The 24,090-nt window shown below is 39.3% G+C and overlaps 1 protein-coding gene and 1 long non-coding RNA gene across 8 annotated transcripts in view; both read right to left on the bottom strand.

The window, feature by feature from the left end:
- Positions 1–24,090, bottom strand: part of LOC133659429 (uncharacterized) — a 236,094-nt gene that overhangs the window by 145,179 nt on the left and 66,825 nt on the right. The window lies entirely within an intron of this gene.
- The window catches only part of LOC133658813 (large ribosomal subunit protein eL14-like), a 120,318-nt gene that overhangs the window by 69,982 nt on the left and 26,246 nt on the right, over positions 1–24,090 (bottom strand). Inside the window, exons 1-4 of one of the 6 annotated variants that reach the window (XM_062061233.1) lie at positions 22,918–23,106; positions 11,414–11,532; positions 11,239–11,321; positions 4,379–4,535 (exon numbers count right to left, since the gene is read on the bottom strand). In XM_062061233.1, the coding sequence (XP_061917217.1) occupies positions 4,379–4,535; positions 11,239–11,321; positions 11,414–11,532; positions 22,918–22,928 (370 nt within the window). In that variant the 5' untranslated portion in view covers positions 22,929–23,106. Of the gene's footprint in view, positions 1–4,378; positions 4,536–4,659; positions 4,681–5,697; positions 5,758–11,238; positions 11,322–11,413; positions 11,533–22,917; positions 23,107–24,090 lie in introns of those variants that run through there. The other 5 variants (XM_062061237.1, XM_062061234.1, XM_062061235.1 and 2 more) reach the window with 5 other exon arrangements.

Raw genomic sequence — 24,090 nt, 5'->3', positions numbered from 1 at the left:
AACTCATTATTGGGCAAGTAATATTTGACCATTCTTAATTGCCATACAAGTGTTAACAGAAGTCAAGCAGTCTAATATTCATAGACTACAAACAACTGAAAGTCAGGATATTGACATATTATCCTGAGATGTCTTTGTGTTTGCTTGTTTTATTTAACTGTGTAACTCTGACAAGACACTGCAGAGGATGCTGGTTCTGGCTAGCTAGCAGCTATTACTCACATGGCATCCTCAGCTTGACTCTGTGCTGAAGAGAATAAACATATGGCACTCAAATGCACAATAAGCAGTCACAGAAGATCCAAACAAAGCCCTTGGTACACAACAGGCTGCTGGGAAACACAAATGCACAGGCAATGACAAGAGAAGTAAGGCTTTAGCTGCCATACAAGCTGGTGAGTTGATTGCCAAGATACCTGTGGCTGCAGGGCCATCACATCATAGGATTTTCTTTCAACAAATCTGTGTTATTAATAAACATCATTTTTATATTACCGTATTTTCCGGACTATAAGTCGCAGTCTTTTTCATAGTTTGGCCGGGGGTGCGACTTATACTCAGGAGCGACTTATGTGTGAAATGATTAACACATTAGCGTAAAATATCCAATAATATTATTGATGTCATTCACGTAAGAGACTAGACGTATAAGATTTCATGGGATTTAGCGATTAGGAGTGACAGATTGTTTGGTAAACGTATAGCATGTTCTTTATGTTATAGTTATTTGAATGACTCTTACCATAATATGTTACGTTAACATACCAGTTGGTTATTTATGCCTCATATAACGTACACTTATTCAGCCTGTTGTTCACTATTCTTTACACATTTTAAATTGCCTTTCAAATGTCTATTCTTGCTGTTGGCTTTTATCAAATACATTTCCCCAAAAAATGCGACTAATACTCCAGTGCGACTTATATATGTTTTTTTCCTTCTTTATTATGCATTTTCGGCCGGTGCAACTTATACTCCGGAGTGACTTATACTCCGAAAAATACGGTATATCGTTTTGCTATATTTACATTTGTTGCTGATTATTGTACAATGTACTTTGACAATTTTTTCAAGTGTCTCAAGATTTTGTGACTTTTTTTAATTAAAAGGACGAGCAACAAATGTAGCATCTTGTTCTGCTGTTATTATAGACTGTCCACCACAAAAAGCCAGCATGACATCACACTTGCTTGGCGCTGCTGTTCCAGTTGGTCTTTCTCTCCTTAAAAGCTCCCACTGTCCTCTTAATATTTGCACATTTTGTTGATGGCTGTCTGCGGAGATATCTGGGATATATTAAAGTTACGTCCACATGGCAGACATGCTGACTACGCTCCAGACAATGGCGCACATCATGTTCACGTCATCCCAACAAAGTCCTTTTTCGCCGGATACATTTTCGGTGCATTATTAGGGGGAATATTGTTGGTATTTGGCCGGTTGTTAGTGTAACATTGGCAATAAAAGTTAAAAATAGCGTCAGACTTTCGACTTCTTCCGGAGATTATAATACATTATATTACTTTCATTAGTTTTTAGGTAAAAAAAACCTTATGTTTAAGGTGTGACGACATCAATTTTGCTGTGGTGGTGCACCACTATCAGTTACATTAAGGCAGGGGTGCCCATTACGTCGATTGCGAGCTAGTGGTCGATTGTGGAGGGTGTGTCATTCCATCCCCAGTCAGGCATTAAAAAAATTGTCCTAAAGACTGGCTATCATCAATGTCCACCATGACGTGACTTTGGTCACTAGATTGACATTCACAGCACCCGGGAATCTCGTGAGATGACGCTGCAGGCTGCTAGCTCAGTGTGAAGACAAAAATGACCGACAGGAAGGCGAGAAACACTTTTTATTTCAACAGAATCTCGTGACGTACCTGCCGTCAAAACTCTAAAGACTGACCGCACAGTTCCTGTCTTTACAATAAAAGCGTTGCTCCATCCTCCCTGCGCTAACAAAATAAAAGTCTCAGAAAGCTAGCACACACAAGCTAGCACGCTATGCAGTTTGCCGCCAATGTGTTTCTTGTAAAGTGTATAAAAAGGAGTATGGAAGCTGGACACTTTCATGTGGTATTGGACAGAAAGGAGGACTTTTTTTCTCCTCCATATGTAAATGTGGATGTTCTCATCACAACTGTCTAATTCCAATCAATGCAAGTCATCACAATCACACCAACTTATATTCTTGTCTTCATGGAAGAAAGGAATCTATATGTTATGGTTTCAGTTTATTTCGAACATGCATACAATTACAACACGATGCATGTACTAAACATGCTTTTGTTTTTATTAAACACCTTTAACGTGTTAACAGAAAACGTCTGAATTAATAAATATATATAAGTTATAATGAAATTAAATATATATATATATATATATATATATATATATATATATATATATATATATATATATACACATACACGCGCTAGGGTTGTACAGTATTAGTATAGTACCACGATACTAATGAATCATAAGTCATCTGAACAAGTTGATTAATAATCCATTTTCTACCGCTTGTCCTTAATTAATGTAGACACAATAATAGGTATATAAATGATACAATATGTTACCGCATACGTCGTCAGACTAATTAGGAGCCTTTGTTTGTTTACTTACTACTAAAAGACAAGTTGTCTAGTATGTTTACTATTTTATTTAAGGACAAACTTGCAATAATAAACATATGTTTAATGTACCCTAAGATTTTTTGTTCAAATAAAGCCAATAATGACATTTTTGTGCTCCCCTATAGCACGGTATAGCTCGGTTGGTAGAGTGGCCGTGCCAGCAACTTGAGGGTTGCAGGTTCGATTCCCGCTTCCGCCATCCTAGTCACTGCCGTTGTGTCCTTGGGCAAGACACTTTACCCACCTGCTCCCAGTGCCACCCACACTGGTTTAAATGTAACTTAGATATTGGGTTTCACAATGTAAAGCGCTTTGAGTCACTTGAGAAAAAGCGCTATATAAATGTAATTCACTTCACTTCACCCTTAATTTATAAAAAAGTATCAAAAAGTACAGAAGAGTATCGGAATACATTTTATATATATATATATATATTTATTATATACACACACACAGTATATATATACAGTATATGTGTGTGTGTGTGTGTGTGTGTGTGAAGATGAGGTATATCACCTGGACTTGGTCATTTGAAACTTATGTGTGGTTGAAAGTTAAAGCTAGCATGGTACATAGTGTACACCGCTAGTAAGATCGCTCACATCTACCACAATATTGTCATTCCACAATGATATAATAGGAGCAAAAAGACTAAGTGTAGTGAAAAGAAAAGAAGCACTGTGAGGCACGGAGGAAAACATAGGTGGAGGGGAGGGAAGAAGTGGCAAAAGATGGCGAGGGGGAAGGAAGGAAGGCATGAGCGAGGGGTGGCGGCGGAGTGGGCATTGCAGGAAGATGATGTCATCTATTTAGGCTGATTGCCCAGAGCAGAGGAGCCATAAGCAAAGTGCAGCAAGCCCGCAGACATTAAGAGCTCATGCAGGCCTAACGTGATCACTGTGGTACACACGAGTGTGTGTGTGTGTGTACATACGATGTGAAGCAAATAGGAAATTGAGACTGACACCATGTACACAAGCAGAAATTGAACATCATTTTTCTTTCTACCCGCAGTCTTATTTTCAAAATGCTGCATGCTAAAAAAGAACGTGGCTGAAATGCATGGGCGGAAATGTTTGACCTCTCTTTGTGCGTGTGTGTGCGTGTGTGTGTGTGTGCACAAGCGGGGGGAATTTCCAATGGCGGTTAAGTAAAGAGTGATTGGCCGGCCGCGCTAGGGGCTCGTCCGACAGCGATCCAGGATTGGTTCCTTGCGACTGTGGTATGACGCTTGAGTCCAGGCCCTCTCCACATGCACACCCCCGCCTCTCCTTCCTCCCGTTCCTCTTTTTTCCCCTCCCTCTCCCGTCGGCTCACCTCACATTCCATCTCTCCAGTGCCCTTTTTTTTTCTCCAGCAAACGCAGATGAGGCAGCAAAGCACAAAGCCATCCTTTGACTCTAAAAATACAACTGTGGGAGTGGGAAAGCCTCACGGTGGACAAAGACAGGGCCATAAAAAGGAGCTAAGTAAAGCTTCAAAAGGGTACGCTGCAAAAGTAAATGCCCTTTTTAGATATGTTTGGAGCGTGTTATTGGGGGAGGGAACAAGCGTGCGTGCCGGGAGGCGAAGGAGGCCTAATCCTGCTAGCGCGACTAGCTCCTGGAGATGTGTAGAAGGGGCACACACACATGTGCATTACACGGTGTTTGCTCTTGTCATGGCTCAAATGACATTAAAACTAAGTAAGATGTACTCATAAGCTCATTGTGCTGTGAATGTCTGATGCACTAGCTTACCAAGGCCAAGGATGGGGTGGTGCTCCACCAGTGTCCAGGCGTTGTCGTCCACACAGTGGCTCTTGTAGACCAGGAGCTGGCACACGTCTCTGGCCGTCATGTCTGCCGGGATCTCCACAACTTTACCGGCCCCATCCTCGCTCCACACCTTCACAATCTGCAAAAGACACATGGCTAAGGTCACGTTGGCTGCAAAGGAGTCTCGCAACAGTAGGCCGGCGCGACGACGCGGCCCTAAGCCGCTTTTGAGGAAATCCAAAAGTAAGGAATACTTCATTTACCTCCATCGTCACATGCTTTGCCAAGTCCATCCTTTACAGTCCTGTTCACATCGCTCTTTAACAGGAGTTTCTTTAAAAAAAACAAAAACAAGGCAAAGTCCCGGAAACTGGCGCCCGCACACTGGGTTCAGCCCTTTTGTCCACCGCTCAACCAAACTCCCTCACAAGTACATCCCCGGATATTCATGTAAACTTGCTTGCGCACATTGCACGCCGACGTGTTTGCTGTCGCGCCGACACCGAGCGGGGAAAAAGTAGGAAAATTCACACTTGGAGCACATTTTGATTGTCCTTAAATATGCCACCGCTGGGAGCAGCAAGCGGGCACGCTTCAAAGCACCTCCCATTGTTGCGCCATTTTGAACCAGTTCAGCCAAGTGCCCAAAGCCACGTTCAAACTGGCTGCAATGTTGTGTTGCTGCACTGAGCAGCTGCTCCACACTCGCCGCGTGCAGCGCTAAACACAACACATGCAATAAATATGAGTGGCAGAGAGAAGGCGTTACATGTTTGCGTGTGCACGCGCTCGCACACCTACGTACTTCACATCCTGCGCCCAGAGCAGACCTTCCTGCTGGAAAACTGCCCGCTTCACACAAAGCAACTGTTGAAAACTGCACCGACACAAAAAGAGCTAACGGAGAAGACGCAGGACAGCCACGCTGGCCTAGAAATGGCACACAACACCAGAAGCACCATCACAGCGACGCTAGGAGAGCGAGGGGAAGAAGGAAAAAAAAACGTCACAGCGCTCGCTGCCCCTTCTGAAGCCAAAAGACTCCCTTCTCTCCTCCTACCCGCCCGCCTGCCTGCCTGCCACCCCTCCAATTAAAGTGATTTCATGACTTTTGTTGGAGAAAAGTTTGTGAAACATGGCCAGGCGAGGAAAATGGGAAGCAGTGAGGGGCTCAATTGCTGCACTTTAACACACACACACACACACACACACACACACACACACACACACACACACACACACACACTCGCTGCTGGCTCACGCCATCGGGAAAAGAAGGAAAGGCATGCAAAGTCTCTTACCTCCACAGCCTGAAAGAGGCAACAGTCTGGAGAGCAGGATGGCATTTTCACACTGAGACGCTCTCCAGTGACACGGGGGAGAGAGAGAGAGAGAGAGAGAGAGAGAGAGAGAGAGAGCGAGAGAGAGAGGAGAGGGAGGGGCTGACTGGCGAGGAGAAGACAAGCGAGGTAAGAGCGAAGGAAGGAAGGAAGGAAGGAAGGGGGAGGAAGTGACAGAGCACAGACTGAAAAGAAAGGCCTGCTTAGCTGGACTAGCCTACTGGATTAACCCAGTGTGGGATCTTTAACATGTCAGCACCCTTTCAGGACAAAAAGAAGAAAATTGATACATTTGACCTTTAGATGTACTCTCATCTACCAACCCTCTTGTGGCTGTCTTCCTGACATGTAGGCTACCTTCACATTTCTTTGTCAAATTCCATCTTTTTAGGGGTAAAAAATATGATGTCTAATGTGAATGCAATCCCACATGCATGCGGACATGACGACTGCAGTTTTTCTGGAAGTAAACATGGCGTCAAGTCCAGTCGGTCTCAGTACTGGAGCATTTGTGGCTATTTCAAGAGTTTTGTGCAATCAAAGTCCACAATTCCACTTACTGCGCGTAGAAGAAAGTACTTCACTTGTGAGTGTTGGAACATTCACTTGAGTTACTAAAACATTTTCTGCTCTGTCGTCAACTATCTATTTTCTAACCATCTATTTTGGCAAACAATTATGACGCTGATCACTTTTACATGAGGTTGTGGTCAGATGAATGCAGTAGCGTTGACATATGCTGCACTTCTGAGTTATAGCCACATATAAAAGAGGCCTGAGGCGGACACAAAAATGTTGGAGTTGCACTGTTCAATTCCATGCAGGTCACATGTGGGCAAACAAGGTCGTAATGTCATTTTGCAATTTTTAGTAGATCATTGACCTATATTATTATTATGTCAAATTCTATAACATGCATGCAAAGGGCCACACCCTCAGGTATTATACTTGCTTATCCCATGTTGTGGCATCCGTTTACAATGCGTCAGGTCCAAAATAGACCTCCTCGCTGGCTACTAATGAATACAACTGTAATCATCCGCAGCAAAGTGGAGAGCCATTAACTTTGTGGCCCGCAGAGTGAACAAAGGCGGCAACAAGTAAGCTAGCTCGATGGTTAGCTAACTAGCAAGCTTGTTTTGGTGCTCCTGATGGTCTCCCTGTCCTTCAACTCAGCACTGGCACGTCTAGAGGGTGGCACCTACCACTTCCCTCAGAGGTGGAACAATTTAAAGCATACGAAGGTAGTAGGACAGCGCACAAGATCATATCCTGCAGGTGTGCTTCATCTAGTGATGTGCGGAGGCTTGGAGTAATGGAGGGGGCGTATGTGGTGGTGGAGTCGGAAATGAGCCTCGCTGCCTCGCCATACCACGGCACCACTTCGGGGATGCGGTTCAGATTTTAAAGGAGATTCGACAACACAAACTGCCGAAAATCCATTGAAAATGTAGGCTTTTGAGAGTTGTGGTCTGTTTGGAATCTGGATAGAAAATAAAAATGGTTGTTTTTTGTTAAATGCCAATTAAATAAAAGAATAACATTGTATAATAAATTTGACAACAAACTTAATCCTAGTCGTTTACCACTCCATGAGCAGTATGAATGTCGTTTACCACTCCATGAGCAGTATGAATAACAACATTTGAACAAAATATGCTACATTACTATTCTCTTGTAGTGTATTTCCTTTTATGCCACATGACATGGGTTCAATTCTCGGCAGCTTCATTTTTATTAGCACACACAATACACAACATTAAGCAAAAACATATGCAGGACAGGTTGAGAAGACCCTAAAGTCTTGTAAAGACACCTCCCCCAAAACATAACGTATATACATTCTCATCATAATTCACTTCAGACCAACTTGGCCTTCAGTCGTTTTGTAAAAGAATAAAATGTATTTGTAGATTGAAGAGCTGGTGGCAGTTTATTCCAAAGAGAGGCTCCTCTGTACTCCAGTGTTTACTTCTTAGTTGACGAGTAGATAAAAGTGTCTTGTTGAGTATGTACATCAGAAGTATATGTAGAAAAAAATTACAAACTGTTGGTAAGTCAATGAACAAATGTACATAAAAATAGATATACAATATATGTTAACATTGAATATTATCAAAACCCTGTCTTTTTTTTTTAAAGATGAGCTGAGTCTACTGGACAAAATTCATTATTCTCAAGAATCTCTTTAATAAGATTTAATAAAGATATGAATGACAAGTAGCATTCCAAATAATATTGCAATACATTCATTGAGGATATAGTATAATGTCAACATACAAAAACGATCAATAAAACAACAAACTACTCAAAATACCAATGGATTTCATCATCTTGCTACAGACAAGTTCAGTATGTTGTTTCCTAGTTAATTATTCATCAACAATAACTCCGAAAAATCTGATTTTAAACACCAAGCTCATTTTGATGCCATCAATAAATAATTTCACCTCTTATTTATTATAGGTTTTGTTTTTCATACTAAAAATCATAAAATCTGTTTTATTAATATTAAAGCACCACTCAAGAAGTTTCAGTGGACCGAAGCGGTCGTGTTTTGCCAGGAGAAGACCACCTTTCCCATGATGACTGGCGAATATAGCGTCATACTGACATGATGTAATGTTGCCACAAATATTAGGTCTCTCATAGCTATGCTGATGTCACTACCAAGAAATGATCTTGGATTGTGCTACAAACACGACACTACTACCAAGAATGGATGCAGGTCCCAAGCAAAGAAAGACTGGCGGGAGATTTTTTTTCGAAGAATTAGTAGCGAAACTATCAAGCTGCTGGCTATTTATTGCTACCGCGCAAATTTCCAACAGCTAGCATTAGCATTTTGTTCTGAGCACGGAAAGTCACTTACTAGTCCAACAAAAACAGAGCCGAGGCAGCATCGGTCTGAAACTCCTCGTCTTTGAGCTCACGCCAGCGAGTGAAATTTGGGGCAATGTTGATCCCAACTGTCCTTTAATCTGAGTAAGTTCCTTTTGTCTTTTTTTGTTTTGTCTCCTTAGACAAAACTTCTCATTTCTTTGGTTGTTTTGGAGCTTCGGCCATGATGGCAGTAATTGCACGTAGGCGTTCTTGTTTGCTTTGACATCCGTCTTTTTAACGAAAGGGGATGGGGGAGTGACCTATGCCGTAAAGCGAGTCAGCACATTTGTCTTTTTTTTGTGGCACCCTCCTCAAAATTGCTTAGTGCCAGTGAAAGTGATACAGACCCCTCGGGCCATGATAGAGGTGTCATTCAACTCATTTGAAGTCCTCAAAGTTATGAAAATATTTGAAGAAGGTTGAAAAGTTACTTAGTGTTGCTTTAAGTGACAATTTATTCTTTTTAAACCATACAGACATATTTGATAGTTCTTGTCAAGATTAGAATGGAATACTAAAAGACAAGTATTATTTAATGTCATTTGGCTACAGCTGACCCTGGGGTAGATTTAGGCGAACATTCATTCAATTCTGTTTACATCCTATTTTTATTGATAACTCATTAAATAACGAGGGAGGTGATATTTTGACGCAAAGCCAAATATTTTAAATGCAAATTTCCCAAGGCTGAAATCTAGGAGCTGCTACCTGTCACACTATTCAGCTCACATTCTACAGAGCTCATTAGCCAATCACTGTATGCAGAGTTTTACTCCTTCCCTCCCACTTATATACTCTTCACAGCTGGGTTCCAAATATTGAGCAACATGGGTAAGATGTGGGGTAAAGCAACAGCGGTTCCACGGGCTTGGCGAGGGGTGGGTGCCTGGCCTGAGGACAGAGAAGGAGGCAGGCAGGGGGAAGAAAAGAGGAATGCAATACTGAGTCATAATCAGGCTCATGTGAAGCGTGCGGGCCAACACAGCTGGCCCCTAATACACTTTGCATGAGAACCCGACCCAAACTACGGAAAGTGAATGTAAAGTAGGAAGAACCGCTGCAGGTTTGCAGCAGTCTGCTAGCATGTTTGTGTGTGGAGGACTAGATCCTGGATGTATCCAACAACACAAACACTCTAATGTCAGTGACCTGTGTCCCTAGTCGCTGTCAAACTCAAAATGTTTTTCAAAGAAACACTTTGATACCTTGGTAAAAAAAAATAAAAAATGAACTAGCAAGCCTGGAGTCCAGCCAACGTTCCCTCTAAGGTGCGCGCCTGCGCAATTGCGCACCGCTCACGCGTCCTCAGCGCACTGCAAATTAATGCCGCGCAAGAAATCAAAAATCCCATCTGAACTTTAAACAAAATAAACATATTACAATTTATTCTGTATGATTTTGCAATGCAACTCTGTGAGTGACAGGTGACAACAAGAGTGGCCCCAATGAATAAAACAATCTTTGTCAACACAGTTCAATTATCGTCTGTCGAGACACTTTACGGACAGGAATTCCATCAATCACTTTATTGAGCAAAACTGTTTGTAACCACACCAAAAACATGAACTGGTCATTTTCTGCCATACAAACCAGGCTTAAACCAACTTTGTCATCCGTCATATCAACAGAAGCCGCTCGCTCGCTCACTCACCTGCACCAACACACGCACTCATGGCACTTAGCCAGTGCTGCGTTTATGGCCACAAAAAAAGTGGGACAACCCCAACGCCACACAATGTGTAAATGCCAGGTTGTAACACTCTGACTCCACAATCAGATGTGTGCTTATTTTACTGCCCTTTATTAAGAATGTTAATCTAAGGATATTATTCATGAAATATTGTCACTAGATTTCATAAATGCTAATAAAAAGATGTTACAAGAACTAAATGTAATCTCTGAAAGGGGTAACATTTCTTTTAAAGGCAGGACCCGCAGCCAGACATACAATACTAGCACATAGGTCAGGAAAAACATGTTTTTTTGTTATTGTCATTGTAAGGGGGCAAAATCACTTATATCAGAAAATGATTTGAATAAAACATTTCAATTGTTATGATGTCAGGTTTGGGACAGGTGTGACGCTGGTGTGGCCACAGTGTGCACGTCTGATGACGCTCACATGTGCTCCACTGAATGCTCAGGGAGTTTGTGCGTTTGCTCACACACATGAAAAATTAGAGGGAACATTGAGTCCAGCCAACTATAGATTTTTTTTATTACAGTTTATTGTTTACAGTGAATATGATTACCTAGCATGATGTTGCTGTTAATATGTGTTAGCACTATGCTAATGTTGATAATAGAGGTGGGAAATGATGAATTCTCTGATGCATCACGATTAGAACATGGACAAATGTCCAAATATTGATTATATGTTAAAGAGGTCATATGATTTTTTTTTATACATTTTAAACTATTTATTATTGTGATGTCAATAACATGTTGTAGTGGTGGTTTGTTTAGTGAAAAGTAGTAGTATTATTGATGACCCAAGTAAAATAAAAAACTTAATTGATAACTGCACTCTGATAAACTCACAGACTGAAATGCTAACATGCAAAGAAAGGACATGTATACTTGTATAAACACATTACTGTCTGTGCCTGTTCAACTTACAAGCTGTGCTCTCCTTCTTTTCCACACAAATACTTTGGACCAAGACAACTCATTGGCATTAACACACAAAATAGCATGTTCCCCTACAAAAGCACATTTCAATTGTCAACATTCCAGCATCATTTTTTTTTTAAACATGATGAGACTTATCTTAACAAATAGTTGAATATGGCACCTTTAAAATCCTTTGACCTGATGACATGAACTGGCCATGTTGTTCCCCTCCCCCACAGAGGAGCGTTATTGGCATAACGGGCTCGGAACATATTGGATTGAAGGGTCACGCACTGACACCTGCATGCATTCAAACAAAACAACACATAAGAACAGTATGTGCAGGGTTAGAGGTCATACTGAATAATCTGCACCAGGGTCAGGACTACTTGACCAAAAAGGTTTATGGGCCCCTAAACCTATCAGGCTATTTGTGCATGTGCACACAAACAAACACACAATCAAGTGGTTGTTCTAAACCAGAGCAGATCTCATCCACAATGACAATAAAAGCTGGGATTGTATAAGAAATCTCAATTCGCTTGCAGCCGGGGGAGATGGAATCTTTTTATATAACCTATAAAGAGCAGCACAATGATGGATGTTCTCCTCCCTGCATAGCATTAAAACATCTATGAAGGTATTAGAAATATTCAGTCAGCTGCTCTCCTCTTTATTTCCAAATGTATTGAAAATGGACAAAAGTATCTAAAAAGTTGTAAAATACCACCATTGAGTGGCTTCATTCAGGTGTACATTTATACAAAAGGCGCATTGATTTTTTTTCCTACATTTAAAAGTCTACATAACATGTAATGATGGTTCCTTGGTCAAAATGTTGCATGGATGACCTTTTACACACCATCTTCAAGCCACTTTCTGACTGGTCTTATTTACGTGGCTGCACTTGGAACGTGTTTTATTCCCGCCATCTTTCTTGTACTTTAGCGCTTCCATAGCGAGTCTACTAACAGATACAAGTTAGAAGTGTACGCTACTTTCTATTATAAATTGCAACAGCGGAGGATGAAAGAAGATAGAGGAAAAACAAGAAATACAATAATGCAAATCGGTAACATTAGAAGAGAAAGTCAAACAGACGGACATTGAAAGAGTTAAATAAACCATATTTTGGGTGTAATAATAAATGAGAAAGTGAACTTAAAATGTCATCCAAAATGTACAACATTAAGTGGCAAGAAATATGTCAATAATGAATAAAGCAAAATATGTCAAATGGACTTCTTGATGTTTTGTTTTCACTCAAACTCAACATTTTGGTTTGTGTTTGCAAGTAACTTTGACATCTTGTGGTGTTATATTCAAGATTGTTGAATTTAGGATTATTCTACATTAAAAATACCAAGCAGGTTTTGTCTGATGTGTTTTTATTGGATCAAGGGTGATTTTTAGCTTGCTTAATTTCCAATTAATTTTGAGTTGGGCACATATAAATCAATTTCGCTTAGTAACCCAACTAATTTAATATGAGCTGTATTTGTTAAAAATTAGTCTGACAAATGTAAATCAATTTCGCTTAGTTATTGCAATAATTTCATTTTGGCTTTATTTGCTCAAAATTAGTTGGACTAACTCATTTTTATTGTATTGCGAGAATGTACTAATTTTGAGTTAGGGCAACATATACTGTATTTGTTGGATGGAAATCCTGCCCTCATTTTAATAGAGCTCATCCAATTAGTCCTTTTTTTGAGTGTGTGAATGTTGTCTATCTGTGTTGGCCCTGCGATGAGGTGGCGTCTTGTCCAGGGTGTACCCTGCCTTCCGCCCGAGTGCAGCTGAGATAGGCTCCAGCACCCCCCGCGACCCCAAAAGGGACAAGCGGTAGAAAATGGATGGATGGATGTTCTGGTCCTAAAATAACTCCATATTCTCTACGTGTTACCAAATCTGAGGTATTGTGCAGAAAAGTACACTTAATCACATCAGTGTTTCCCATAAACTGCCAAGATACCTGTGGCGGTGGGGGCGTGGCTATGGGCGTGGTCACCATGACATCGAGTAATTTGCATAATTTACTACAATGATATGATTTTCTCTAAAAAGGCTCAAAAAATTTATACTTACTAATTAATAACAGTTTTGTTTTAAACGTCCATCCATTTTACAATATAATTACAATACTTTATGTACATAGTTATATACATGTTTGAACAATAAGTTATTCACTGAAATATATTTATTAATTGTGGTTCTTACAAAAAATATATCTTATAAAATATAAAAGCTAAAATGTCTCTTAAAGCTCTGCCCCTTTAATTAGTGCATACTAAATCATTTAACTTTAGCCTACTACTACAAGCATATTATTTACCAGCAACATAAAGTGAAACAGAGGCAGAGGTGTCCTGCCACAGTCAGTAACAAATAAACAGAAAACAGTAGTGGTCAAATACAAATAAGGCAACAAGAGAAGTATCCTACACTTCTCTTTTGTAAAGTAAATCTCAACAGCCTATATGGGCATCTACATCTACTATATGATTTGCCTGAGAAGCTGGACAGGACAAAAATAAAAAATAAATAAATAAATAAAATTAAAAAAATAAAAATTAAAATTGGCGGACGTAATTCTTTCGTGGCGGGCCGCCACAAATAAATGAATGTGTGGGAAACACTGCACATAGCATGTTAGAAAATACACAATGAGTGATGACAAATACATTGGAGGCAGACACTTCACACAAAAGTCGTAATTTCTCCATAAAAGTTCATGAAGATTTTAGCAAAAAAAGAGGGTAATACGTTTGTTTTTTTGGTGGTTCCGTGTATTTTCTTATGTTTATTGCACCGCCGGGTGCGTGTTGGAGGGCCTGCTGGTCACTGCATGAATGTAGCAGGAGTGTGTGTCAAATACGGCAACAAAATGATTCTTTCACAAAATAAAAGCATGTTTTCTTGGAAGTTTATGAGCTGGAGTATGTTTACAACTATACTTAGACATTATTTTGTCAGAAAAGCTACCTTCAACGCGACAGCTATTGCATGCATACGAGCAGAGTCCTTGGTAGCAGTCATGGCGCCTCTGCTTTAGTCGGCCACACTCTTTATACACCACTCTTGTGTGACTGCTCACACTTATTACACATATTTGCTACAGGTTTACAAATAAACAGCAACAATTGAACATTTGGCAAAACAATATAAAAATATGTGCACAACCAGAATTAATCCGGCGCACTGTTGATTTTTGAGAAAATGAAAGGATTTTAAGTGCGCCCTAGTCCAAAAAATATGGACAATACCAGGCAATGACAATAAAACACTAGGCACTACTTTTTCTCTTTTGATCCTTTTCTTTGGCATAAAGACAAGCTGTAGTTGCCATTTTAGGCACAAAAAAGCAGTTAGCGACCTAAATGACACATTTAGCATTTTTCAGCTGAAGACTTAGTTGCTAGCAATCTCACCTGTATGATGATCTTTTTTCATGTAATGAATAAAGTTATTTTCTTCCCAGCCAGCATCACTCCCTTGTCTGGGTAGGGGGTGTTGCCACACCCTTCCTAATGTGAACACCGGCGACATAGCTCTCGGTCCGACGCCTTTCATGTCTGCCAGTAGTCGGGTTTCAAGGCTTATTAGCTCCACAAACTCAATTCTGCCTCCCCAGAGGGCCAACACAAAGCCTAAGTGAGTGTCTCACCTCCCCACGACCTGCCAATGACACCACACATACTTCTAGGAATCCTTTGTGTGCACCAGCTTTTACTTCATTACAAGTCATGCCATCAATGTCATTCAATACCAGAAAACACGGGTGAAATCTGCTGCTTGTAAAAAGTGACATGTGACCTGGGTCACTGTTCTGTCCAACAGGTCAGTATAGAGCTTGCAGACAGACACACAGAAGTCAGGGCTGGACAATTCATCCAAATTACATTTTAGTTTCTCACAATGATATTTCTAAAAACCAAACGATAATGGGCTGCGCAACTTGCATGCAAATTCCTGAGCTTGTAACTGCTAAACGGATGAGTGGAAACAAGACTAGGCCTACTAGAAGTTTGGGATCTCTATTGTTTGACACATGCTATGCTGCTATGCCCCATCAATAACCACTCAACTCAACAAAAAAGGCATTTCTGCATTGACGTAAACATACACGGAATCACAAAATTGGCCAATAAACACGTAATCCGCTGTTAAATGCAGAATATGAAGGACTTGCTGTCATTGTGAGGAGATGTTTGGGAAAATAATGTTCAAGGAAAAACCTCCTAAACTAAACAATGTGGACACCATTGAAGCAGCAACTAAACCAGGAAGCTCAAGTAAGCAAGAACAATCCATACACATCTCATCTACTACTACTTGCTGTCAATGACATCATCAGCAAGAACAATCCATACACATCTCATCTACTACTACTACTTGCTGTCAATGACATCATCAGCAAGAACAGACCATACACATCTACTACTACTTGCTGTCAATGACATCATCGGTTAAGATCAATGCACAAACAGGACAGAAGTCGCACCTTGAGAGCGCTCTTATTTTCTTTTTAAAAAGCCTTAAGTTGTTTCTGCACATCAAGCTGAAAACAGCACACTTCCCCCCCTTCACAATAAAAGCGCTGTGCGCAACACCTGGCCTGACTGCGCTAACAAAAGAAAGGTTTCAAAAAAGTACTTTACACAAGCATAATGTACTTAAAGCACTTTTTGATATATTTACTAAAAAAATTATGCTTTGACTTAAAATATTGGTCAGAATTGTCCAAAGGTGTATTGCACCAATACATTTAGATTTTTGTGATATGTTAAATTGGACACAAAAAGCACACATATGATTGTCAAAATAAGTGTAAAAGGTAAATAAATTAAAAAAAGCAATTTGAAAATATCTAAACTTAAAAAAAGGAATTTTATTGTTTTATTATATTGCTATTAATTATTTTTTATGTTGATACTATTATACTGAATAATTGTGATTACCGTATTTTCCCCACTATAAGTTGTTACTTTATTCCCATGCTTTGAACCCTGCGGCTTATAAAAGGGTGCAACTGATTTATGGATTTTAGCTAACGGCCATAATGTTTTGTATTTAACTAATAGTGGTCATATAACACAGACAGAGACACTAAAAAGGTGTTTTATTGTTTGTGCAATGGCGCCATCTGTTGGATGAGTAAATTCACTGCAGGTTCTACGGGTTAAAATTGTACTTCCCGTTTTGTGGCTTGAACCGGAATGTGTAAGTCCTGTTTTGTCTACTATTCATCCATAACGTTTCTCCTCGAAAGGATTCTTAATCACTCCAAAGCAACGTTTGAAAGTTGAACAATATAACTAAAACAATTTGTACTTACTTAACCATTCCATGTGTGATGTCTGTGGGAGTGTTTTCATGCATAGTTGTATGTGCTATCGTAATGTAATCAAGCTAGCGTTGTTAGCGTTAGCTAATATGCTAACACATATACAAGTGACTGTGTTAATATTGACTTACAATGGCATTTTTTTGGTATTGTTTCAGTTTGGTAAATTCAGCAAAATGTCACCATAGACTTATTGAGTCTGTTTAACTGATTGAAGAGTTAGCTTCTGCAGCTAGTGGGTCACTTAAGCAGCCGTTTTACTGCTGTGTGACAGGCACCGTTTGGGAACAATTAATGTATGTTAATAAACATTTAAAAAATCTTTCATACCTGTATATATATATATATGTGGCTAATATGTACAATATTATATGTTGATCTAAAATTTGGTTGGTGTGGCTGAAATACTGATGGGCTATGGTAATTGTGTGCTCAATATCAATAATTCTTTTTTTGCCATAATCGTCAAGCCTTAACAAAGGGGACATACTGTATTTAACACTGGACTTCCTAGTCCTGCCCTGTGTCAAATAAATTGTCATTGTCCAAATAGTAGGATGCCAATACCTCTCTCCATCCATCCATTTTCTACCGCTTGTCCTTTTTGGGGTCGCGGGGGGTGCTGGAGCCTATCTCAGCTGCAATACCTCTCTGTCATGTGTAAAAGGTACAGGCAGCTAATTGCCTTATTAACTGTTAAGGCTTAGATTCAGCATTCTTTATGTTAAAGAGGCTTAAATGTAGAAGTGGGAATCTTTGGGCATGTCACAATTGGGTGACAATTGGATTCAGAAATGATTCTCGATTCAAACTAATTCTTGCAATATATTTGGCACACTAATCATATTAAAACCTTTTCAAAACAGGTTACGAAACCTCCTTTTGGTTGCTGATGTATGACGTATACAGCTTGCAGCATAGTAAACACGGAGATGGCCTAAAAACGTCTTTTTAAAAATGTATTCTTTAGAAAAACAAACTGGAATCAATAAAATCATGGTTCGGATGTGAATGGATTTTTTTGAACACCCCTACTTAAGTGTCATTATTTGTAATGTACATTTTAAACAATTCCTTGTGGTGATTTGGTCAAAATGTTGCTTTCCATCTTCAAGCCTCTCAGTCTAACCCTTGAAAAGTGGATGTTTTAGGGGCTGTCTTTTCGCCTCACACACACTGAAACTGCGTCAGCCATTTTTGTAGTGCTTGAGTCAGATAAGTTTCTCACAAAGTACCAAAAATATCACACAGTATTATATTCTACTTTTTATTAGAAACAGCGACAGATTTTAGCATCCATCCGGCCACAGGGAGCAAAGGGAATGTGAAAAACAAGAAAGAAAACCGAGCTTTGAAATGAAAGTGTGTTACTTCCAACACCTGTCAGAGCTGTAAGTATACATCTTATTATGTCTGTCTGTCTCTCTATTTGAAAAGACATACCTACAATTTAGGACTATTATTTTGATAGTTGACTAGTCATCGACTATCTTAACGATTAGTTGACTAATTGCATTATTAAGCGTACAAAAAATCAGTGGCTCTAATTTAGCCACCAACCACTAAATTCATCTTAAGATGTTTTAGGCATGTGTTTACTAACAAGGCAGCATGGTGGTACAGGGGTTAGTGCTGGAGCCTCACAATAAGAAGGACCAGGGTTCGATCCCGGGGCTCAGGGTCTTTCTGTGTGGAGCTTGAATGTTCTTCCCGGGGACTCCGGTGTCCTCCTAGCACCAAACTAAACACTAAACTGGCCCTAGTGTGTGAAGATGAATGTGTTGGCCCTACGATGACACTTGTCCAGGGTGTGCACCCCGCTTTCTGCCCCAATGCAGCTAGGATAGGCTCCAGCACCCCCGCGACCCCGAGAGGGACAAGCGGTAGAAAATGGATGGATGGGTTTATAATAAAGATAATTAATTCATTCCGATGTTACAAACCTAACTACTAAAATTGTGTCCACTTAAAAGCATGTTGACAGGCTAAGTGCTAAACAAACAAAGTATCATTTTCTATGTAAAGTCCAAATAACAGCAATAACAAACATTAAACACCAAAACATTTTCTATGTAAAGTCCAAATAACAGCAACAACAAACATTAAACACCAAAACATTTTCTATGTAAAGTCCAAATAACAGCAATAACAAACATTAAACACCAAAACATTTTCTATGTAAAGTCCAAATAACAGCAATAACAAACATTAAACACCAAAACATTTTCTATGTAAAGTCCAAATAACAGCAATAACAAACATTAAACACCAAAACATTTTCTATGTAAAGTCCAAATAACAGCAATAACAAACATTAAACACCAAAACATTTTCTATGTAAAGTCCAAATAACAGCAATAACAAACATTAAACACCAAAACATTTTCTATGTAAAGTCCAAATAACAGCAATAACAAACATTAAACACCAAAACATTTTCTATGTAAAGTCCAAATAACAGCAATAACAAACATTAAACACCAAAACATTTTCTATGTAAAGTCCAAATAACAGCAATAACAAACATTAAACACCAAAACATTTTCTATGTAAAGTCCAAATAACAGCAATAACAAACATTAAACAGCAAATCCATCCCACTTGCTGAAAAAGCAGCATCTAGCCATGATTAGGGCTGCAACTAACGATTAATTTGGTAATCGATTAATCTGTCGATTATTACTTCGATTAATCGATTAATACTCGGATAAAAGAGACAAACTACATTTCTATCCTTTCCAGTATTTTATTGGGGAAAAAAAACAGCATACTGGCACCATACTTATTTTGATTATTGTTTCTCAGCTGTTTGTACATGTTGCAGTTTATAAATAAAGGTTTATTTAAAAAATAAAAATAAAAAAGTTTTTTTTTTTTTTTTTTTTTTTAAAAAGCCTCTGCGCATGCGCATAGCATAGATCCAACGAATCGATGACTAAATTAATCGGCAACTATTTTTATAATCGATTTTAATCAATTAGTTGTTGCAGCCCTAGCCATGATGTGTTTGAAAAGCTGCACACTAGTATGTCATTATCTCCTGGCATTGTTATCAATATAATCATTCATGTATCACTGAATATTATTTACATTTGAGCAATCTAACAGATATATGGCTGGGAGAGTGGCCGTGCCAGCAACCTGAGGGTTCCTGGTTCGATCCCCAGCTTTTACCAGCCTCGTCACATCCGTTGTGTCCTTGAGCAAGACACTTCACCCTTGCTCCTGATGGGTGGTGGTTAGGGCCATCAGTGTGTGAATGTGTGTGTGAATGTGGAAATAGTGTGTGTGAATGTGTGTGTGAATGGGTGAATGTGGAAATAGTGTGTGTGAATGTGTGTGTGAATGGGTTAATGTGGAAATAGTGTGTGTGAATGGGTTAATGTGGAAATTGTGTGTGTGAATGGGTGAACATGGAAATAGTGTGTGAATGTGCGTGTGAATGTGTGTGTGAATGTGGAAATAGTGTGTGTGAATGTGCGTGTGAATGTGTGTGTGACTGGGTGAATGTGGAAATACTGTGTGTGAATGGGTGCATGTGGAAATAGTGTGTGTGAATGGGTGAATGTGGAAATAGTGTGTGTGAATGGGTGAATGTGGAAATAGTGTTTGTGAATGGGTGAATGTAGAAATAGTGTGTGTGAATGTGGAAATGGTGTGTGTGAATGGGTGAATGTGGAAATAGTGTGTGTGAATGGGTGAATGTGGAAATAGTGTGAGAATGGGTGAATGTGGAAATAGTGTGTGTGAATGGGTGAATGTAGAAATAGTGTGTGTGAATGTGGAAATGGTGTGTGTGAATGGGTGAATGTGGAAATAGTGTTTGTGAATGGGTGAACGTGGAAATAGTGTTTGTGAATGGGTGAATGTGGAAATAGTGTGAGAATGGGTGAATGTGGAAATAGTTTGTGTGAATGGGTGAATGTGGAAATAGTTTGTGTGAATGGGTGAATGTGGAAATAGTTTGTGTGAATGGGTGAATGTGGAAATAGTGTGTGTGAATGGGTGAATGTGGAAATAGTGTGAGAATGGGTGAATGTGGAAATAGTGTGTGTGAATGGGTGAATGTGGAAATAGTGTGTGTGAATGGGTGAATGTGGAAATAGTGTGTGTGAATGGGTGAATGTGGAAATAGTGTTTGTGAATGGGTGAATGTGGAAATAGTGTGTGTGAATGTGGAAATGGTGTGTGTGAATGGGTGAATGTGGAAATAGTGTTTGTGAATGGGTGAATGTGGAAATAGTGTGTGTGAATGGGTGAATGTGGAAATAGTGTGTGTGAATGTGGAAATAGTGTTTGTGAATGTGTGTGTGAATGGGTGAATGTGGAAATAGTGTGTGTGAATGGGTGATTGTGGAAATAGTGTCAAAGCGCTTTGAGTACCTTGAAGGTAGAAAAGCGCTATACAAGTATAACACATTTACCTTGTATTTATCGGCGTGTGCGCGAAGTTTGTTATTGGTCCTTTCTTCATTAACTACGCTGCTTTAAAAGTAGTTAAGTTGGTGGACTGTGGCTCAAATAAAAGTAGTTAAGTTGGTGGACTGTGGCTCAAATAAAAGTAGTTAAGTTGGTGGACTGTGGCTCAAATAAAAGTAGTTAAGTTGGTGGACTGTGGCTCAAATAAAAGTAGTTAAGTTGGTGGACTGTGGCTCAAATAAAAGTAGTTAAGTTGGTGGACTGTGGCTCAAATAAAAGTAGTTAAGTTGGTGGACTGTGGCTTAAATAAAAGTAGTTAAGTTGGTGGACTGTGGCTCAAATAAAAGTAGTTAAGTTGGTGGACTGTGGCTCAAATAAAAGTAGTTAAGTTGGTGGACTGTGGCTCAAATAAAAGTAGTTAAGTTGGTGGACTGTGGCTCGAATAAAAGTAGTTAAGTTGGTGGACTGTGGCTCGAATAAAAGTAGTTAAGTTGGTGGACTGTGGCTCAAATAAAAGTAGTTAAGTTGGTGGACTGTGGCTCAAATAAAAGTAGTTAAGTTGGTGGACTGTGGCTCAAATAAAAGTAGTTAAGTTGGTGGACTGTGGCTCAAATAAAAGTAGTTAAGTTGGTGGACTGTGGCTCAAATAAAAGTAGTTAAGTTGGTGGACTGTGGCTCAAATAAAAGTAGTTAAGTTGGTGGACTGTGGCTTAAATAAAAGTAGTTAAGTTGGTGGACTGTGGCTCAAATAAAAGTAGTTAAGTTGGTGGACTGTGGCTCAAATAAAAGTAGTTAAGTTGGTGGACTGTGGCTCGAATAAAAGTAGTTAAGTTGGTGGACTGTGGCTCAAATAAAAGTAGTTAAGTTGGTGGACTGTGGCTCAAATAAAAGTAGTTAAGTTGGTGGACTGTGGCTCAAATAAAAGTAGTTAAGTTGGTGGACTGTGGCTCAAATAAAAGTAGTTAAGTTGGTGGACTGTGGCTCAAATAAAAGTAGTTAAGTTGGTGGACTGCGGCTCAAATAAAAGTAGTTAAGTTGGTGGACTGTGGCTCGAATAAAAGTAGTTAAGTTGGTGGACTGCGGCTCGAATAAAAGTAGTTAAGTTGGTGGACTGCGGCTCGAATAAAAGTAGTTAAGTTGGTGGACTGTGGCTCAAATAAAAGTAGTTAAGTTGGTGGACTGTGGCTCAAATAAAAGTAGTTAAGTTGGTGGACTGCGGCTCGAATAAAAGTAGTTAAGTTGGTGGACTGTGGCTCAAATAAAAGTAGTTAAGTTGGTGGACTGTGGCTCAAATAAAAGTAGTTAAGTTGGTGGACTGTGGCTCAAATAAAAGTAGTTAAGTTGGTGGACTGCGGCTCGAATAAAAGTAGTTAAGTTGGTGGACTGTGGCTCAAATAAAAGTAGTTAAGTTGGTGGACTGTGGCTCAAATAAAAGTAGTTAAGTTGGTGGACTGTGGCTCAAATAAAAGTAGTTAAATTGGTGGACTGTGGCTCAAATAAAAGTAGTTAAGTTGGTGGACTGTGGCTCAAATAAAAGTAGTTAAATTGGTGGACTGTGGCTCAAATAAAAGTAGTTAAGTTGGTGGACTGTGGCTCAAATAAAAGTAGTTAAGTTGGTGGACTGTGGCTCAAATAAAAGTAGTTAAGTTGGTGGACTGTGGCTCAAATAAAAGTAGTTAAGTTGGTGGACTGTGGCTCAAATAAAAGTAGTTAAGTTGGTGGACTGTGGCTCAAATAAAAGTAGTTAAGTTGGTGGACTGTGGCTTGAATAAAAGTAGTTAAGTTGTTGGACTGTGGCTCAAATAAAAGTAGTTAAATTGGTGGACTGTGGCTTGAATAAAAGTAGTTAAGTTGTTGGACTGTGGCTCAAATAAAAGTGAAATGCATTCATCACTGAAGCTAGCAAGCTAACATCTTACCGAGTTGCCATGGTGTCCTGCAGATGTGCGACATTCCAGCGCTTTAAATGCTGCCGTATCTCAGACGCGGTGGGATCAACACTAGAATGCTGCAGGCTTGAAGAAGAGTAAAAGTAAGATATGTAAAAGTAAGATATGTTTCCCGAGTGGCAGCTGACTCGCCTGACTTCTGTCACTACCCGGAAGACCTGATCGGTGTACACGCATGCGCAAACATGACGTCACCTTTTTGAAGGAAGCTCCATTTGTGCACGCCGTCACTGTGATCATGTTTATTTGTAACATTTACTTCAATAACACATATAATAATGTGCACGCCGTCACTGTGATCATGTTTATTTGTAACATTTACTTCAATAACACATATAATAATGTGCACGCCGTCACTGTGATCATGTTTATTTGTAACATTTACTTCAATAACACATATAATAATGTGCACGCCGTCACTGTGATCATGTTTATTTGTAACATTTACTTCAATAACACATATAATAATGTGCACGCCGTCACTGTGATCATGTTTATTTGTAACATTTACTTCAATAACACATATAATAATGTGCACGCCGTCACTGTGATCATGTTTATTTGTAACATTTACTTCAATAACACATATAATAATGTGCACGCCGTCACTGTGATCATGTTTATTTGTAACATTTACTTCAATAACACATATAATAATGTGCACGCCGTCACTGTGATCATGTTTATTTGTAACATTTACTTCAATAACACATATAATAATGTGCACGCCGTCACTGTGATCATGTTTATTTGTAACATTTACTTCAATAACACATAATAATACAATATTGATTTGGAAACCGTACAGACACCCGAACCATGTGCTCAGGTGCCTTAAATGTCACCCTTTTTACTACTTTATTTCAAATAAAATACATCCACTTCCAGTAGTGACAATTTAAAAGTGAACTTTTGGTTAGACTGCAGATACAAAGGGCTCATGTTATGATTTTTTTCTACATTTAAAACACTTCATTGTAGTCTTCAGAACATATAATTTTGCATATATTATGTTCTATAAACCACCTTCAAATCGCTTTCTGACCGTCTCTTCAGGATGTGGCATTTTGTGGGTGGGTTTTATTTATGTGCATCTTCTCCCTGTCAACCATGTTGCAGTTATACCGCTTCCACAACTATATG

This window comes from Entelurus aequoreus, linkage group LG10 (assembly GCF_033978785.1).
Source record: "Entelurus aequoreus isolate RoL-2023_Sb linkage group LG10, RoL_Eaeq_v1.1, whole genome shotgun sequence".
Classification (NCBI taxonomy): Eukaryota; Metazoa; Chordata; class Actinopteri; order Syngnathiformes; family Syngnathidae; genus Entelurus; species Entelurus aequoreus.
The sequence above is the reverse complement of the archived record's forward strand: the minus strand, read 5'-3'. Positions and strand labels throughout refer to the sequence as shown.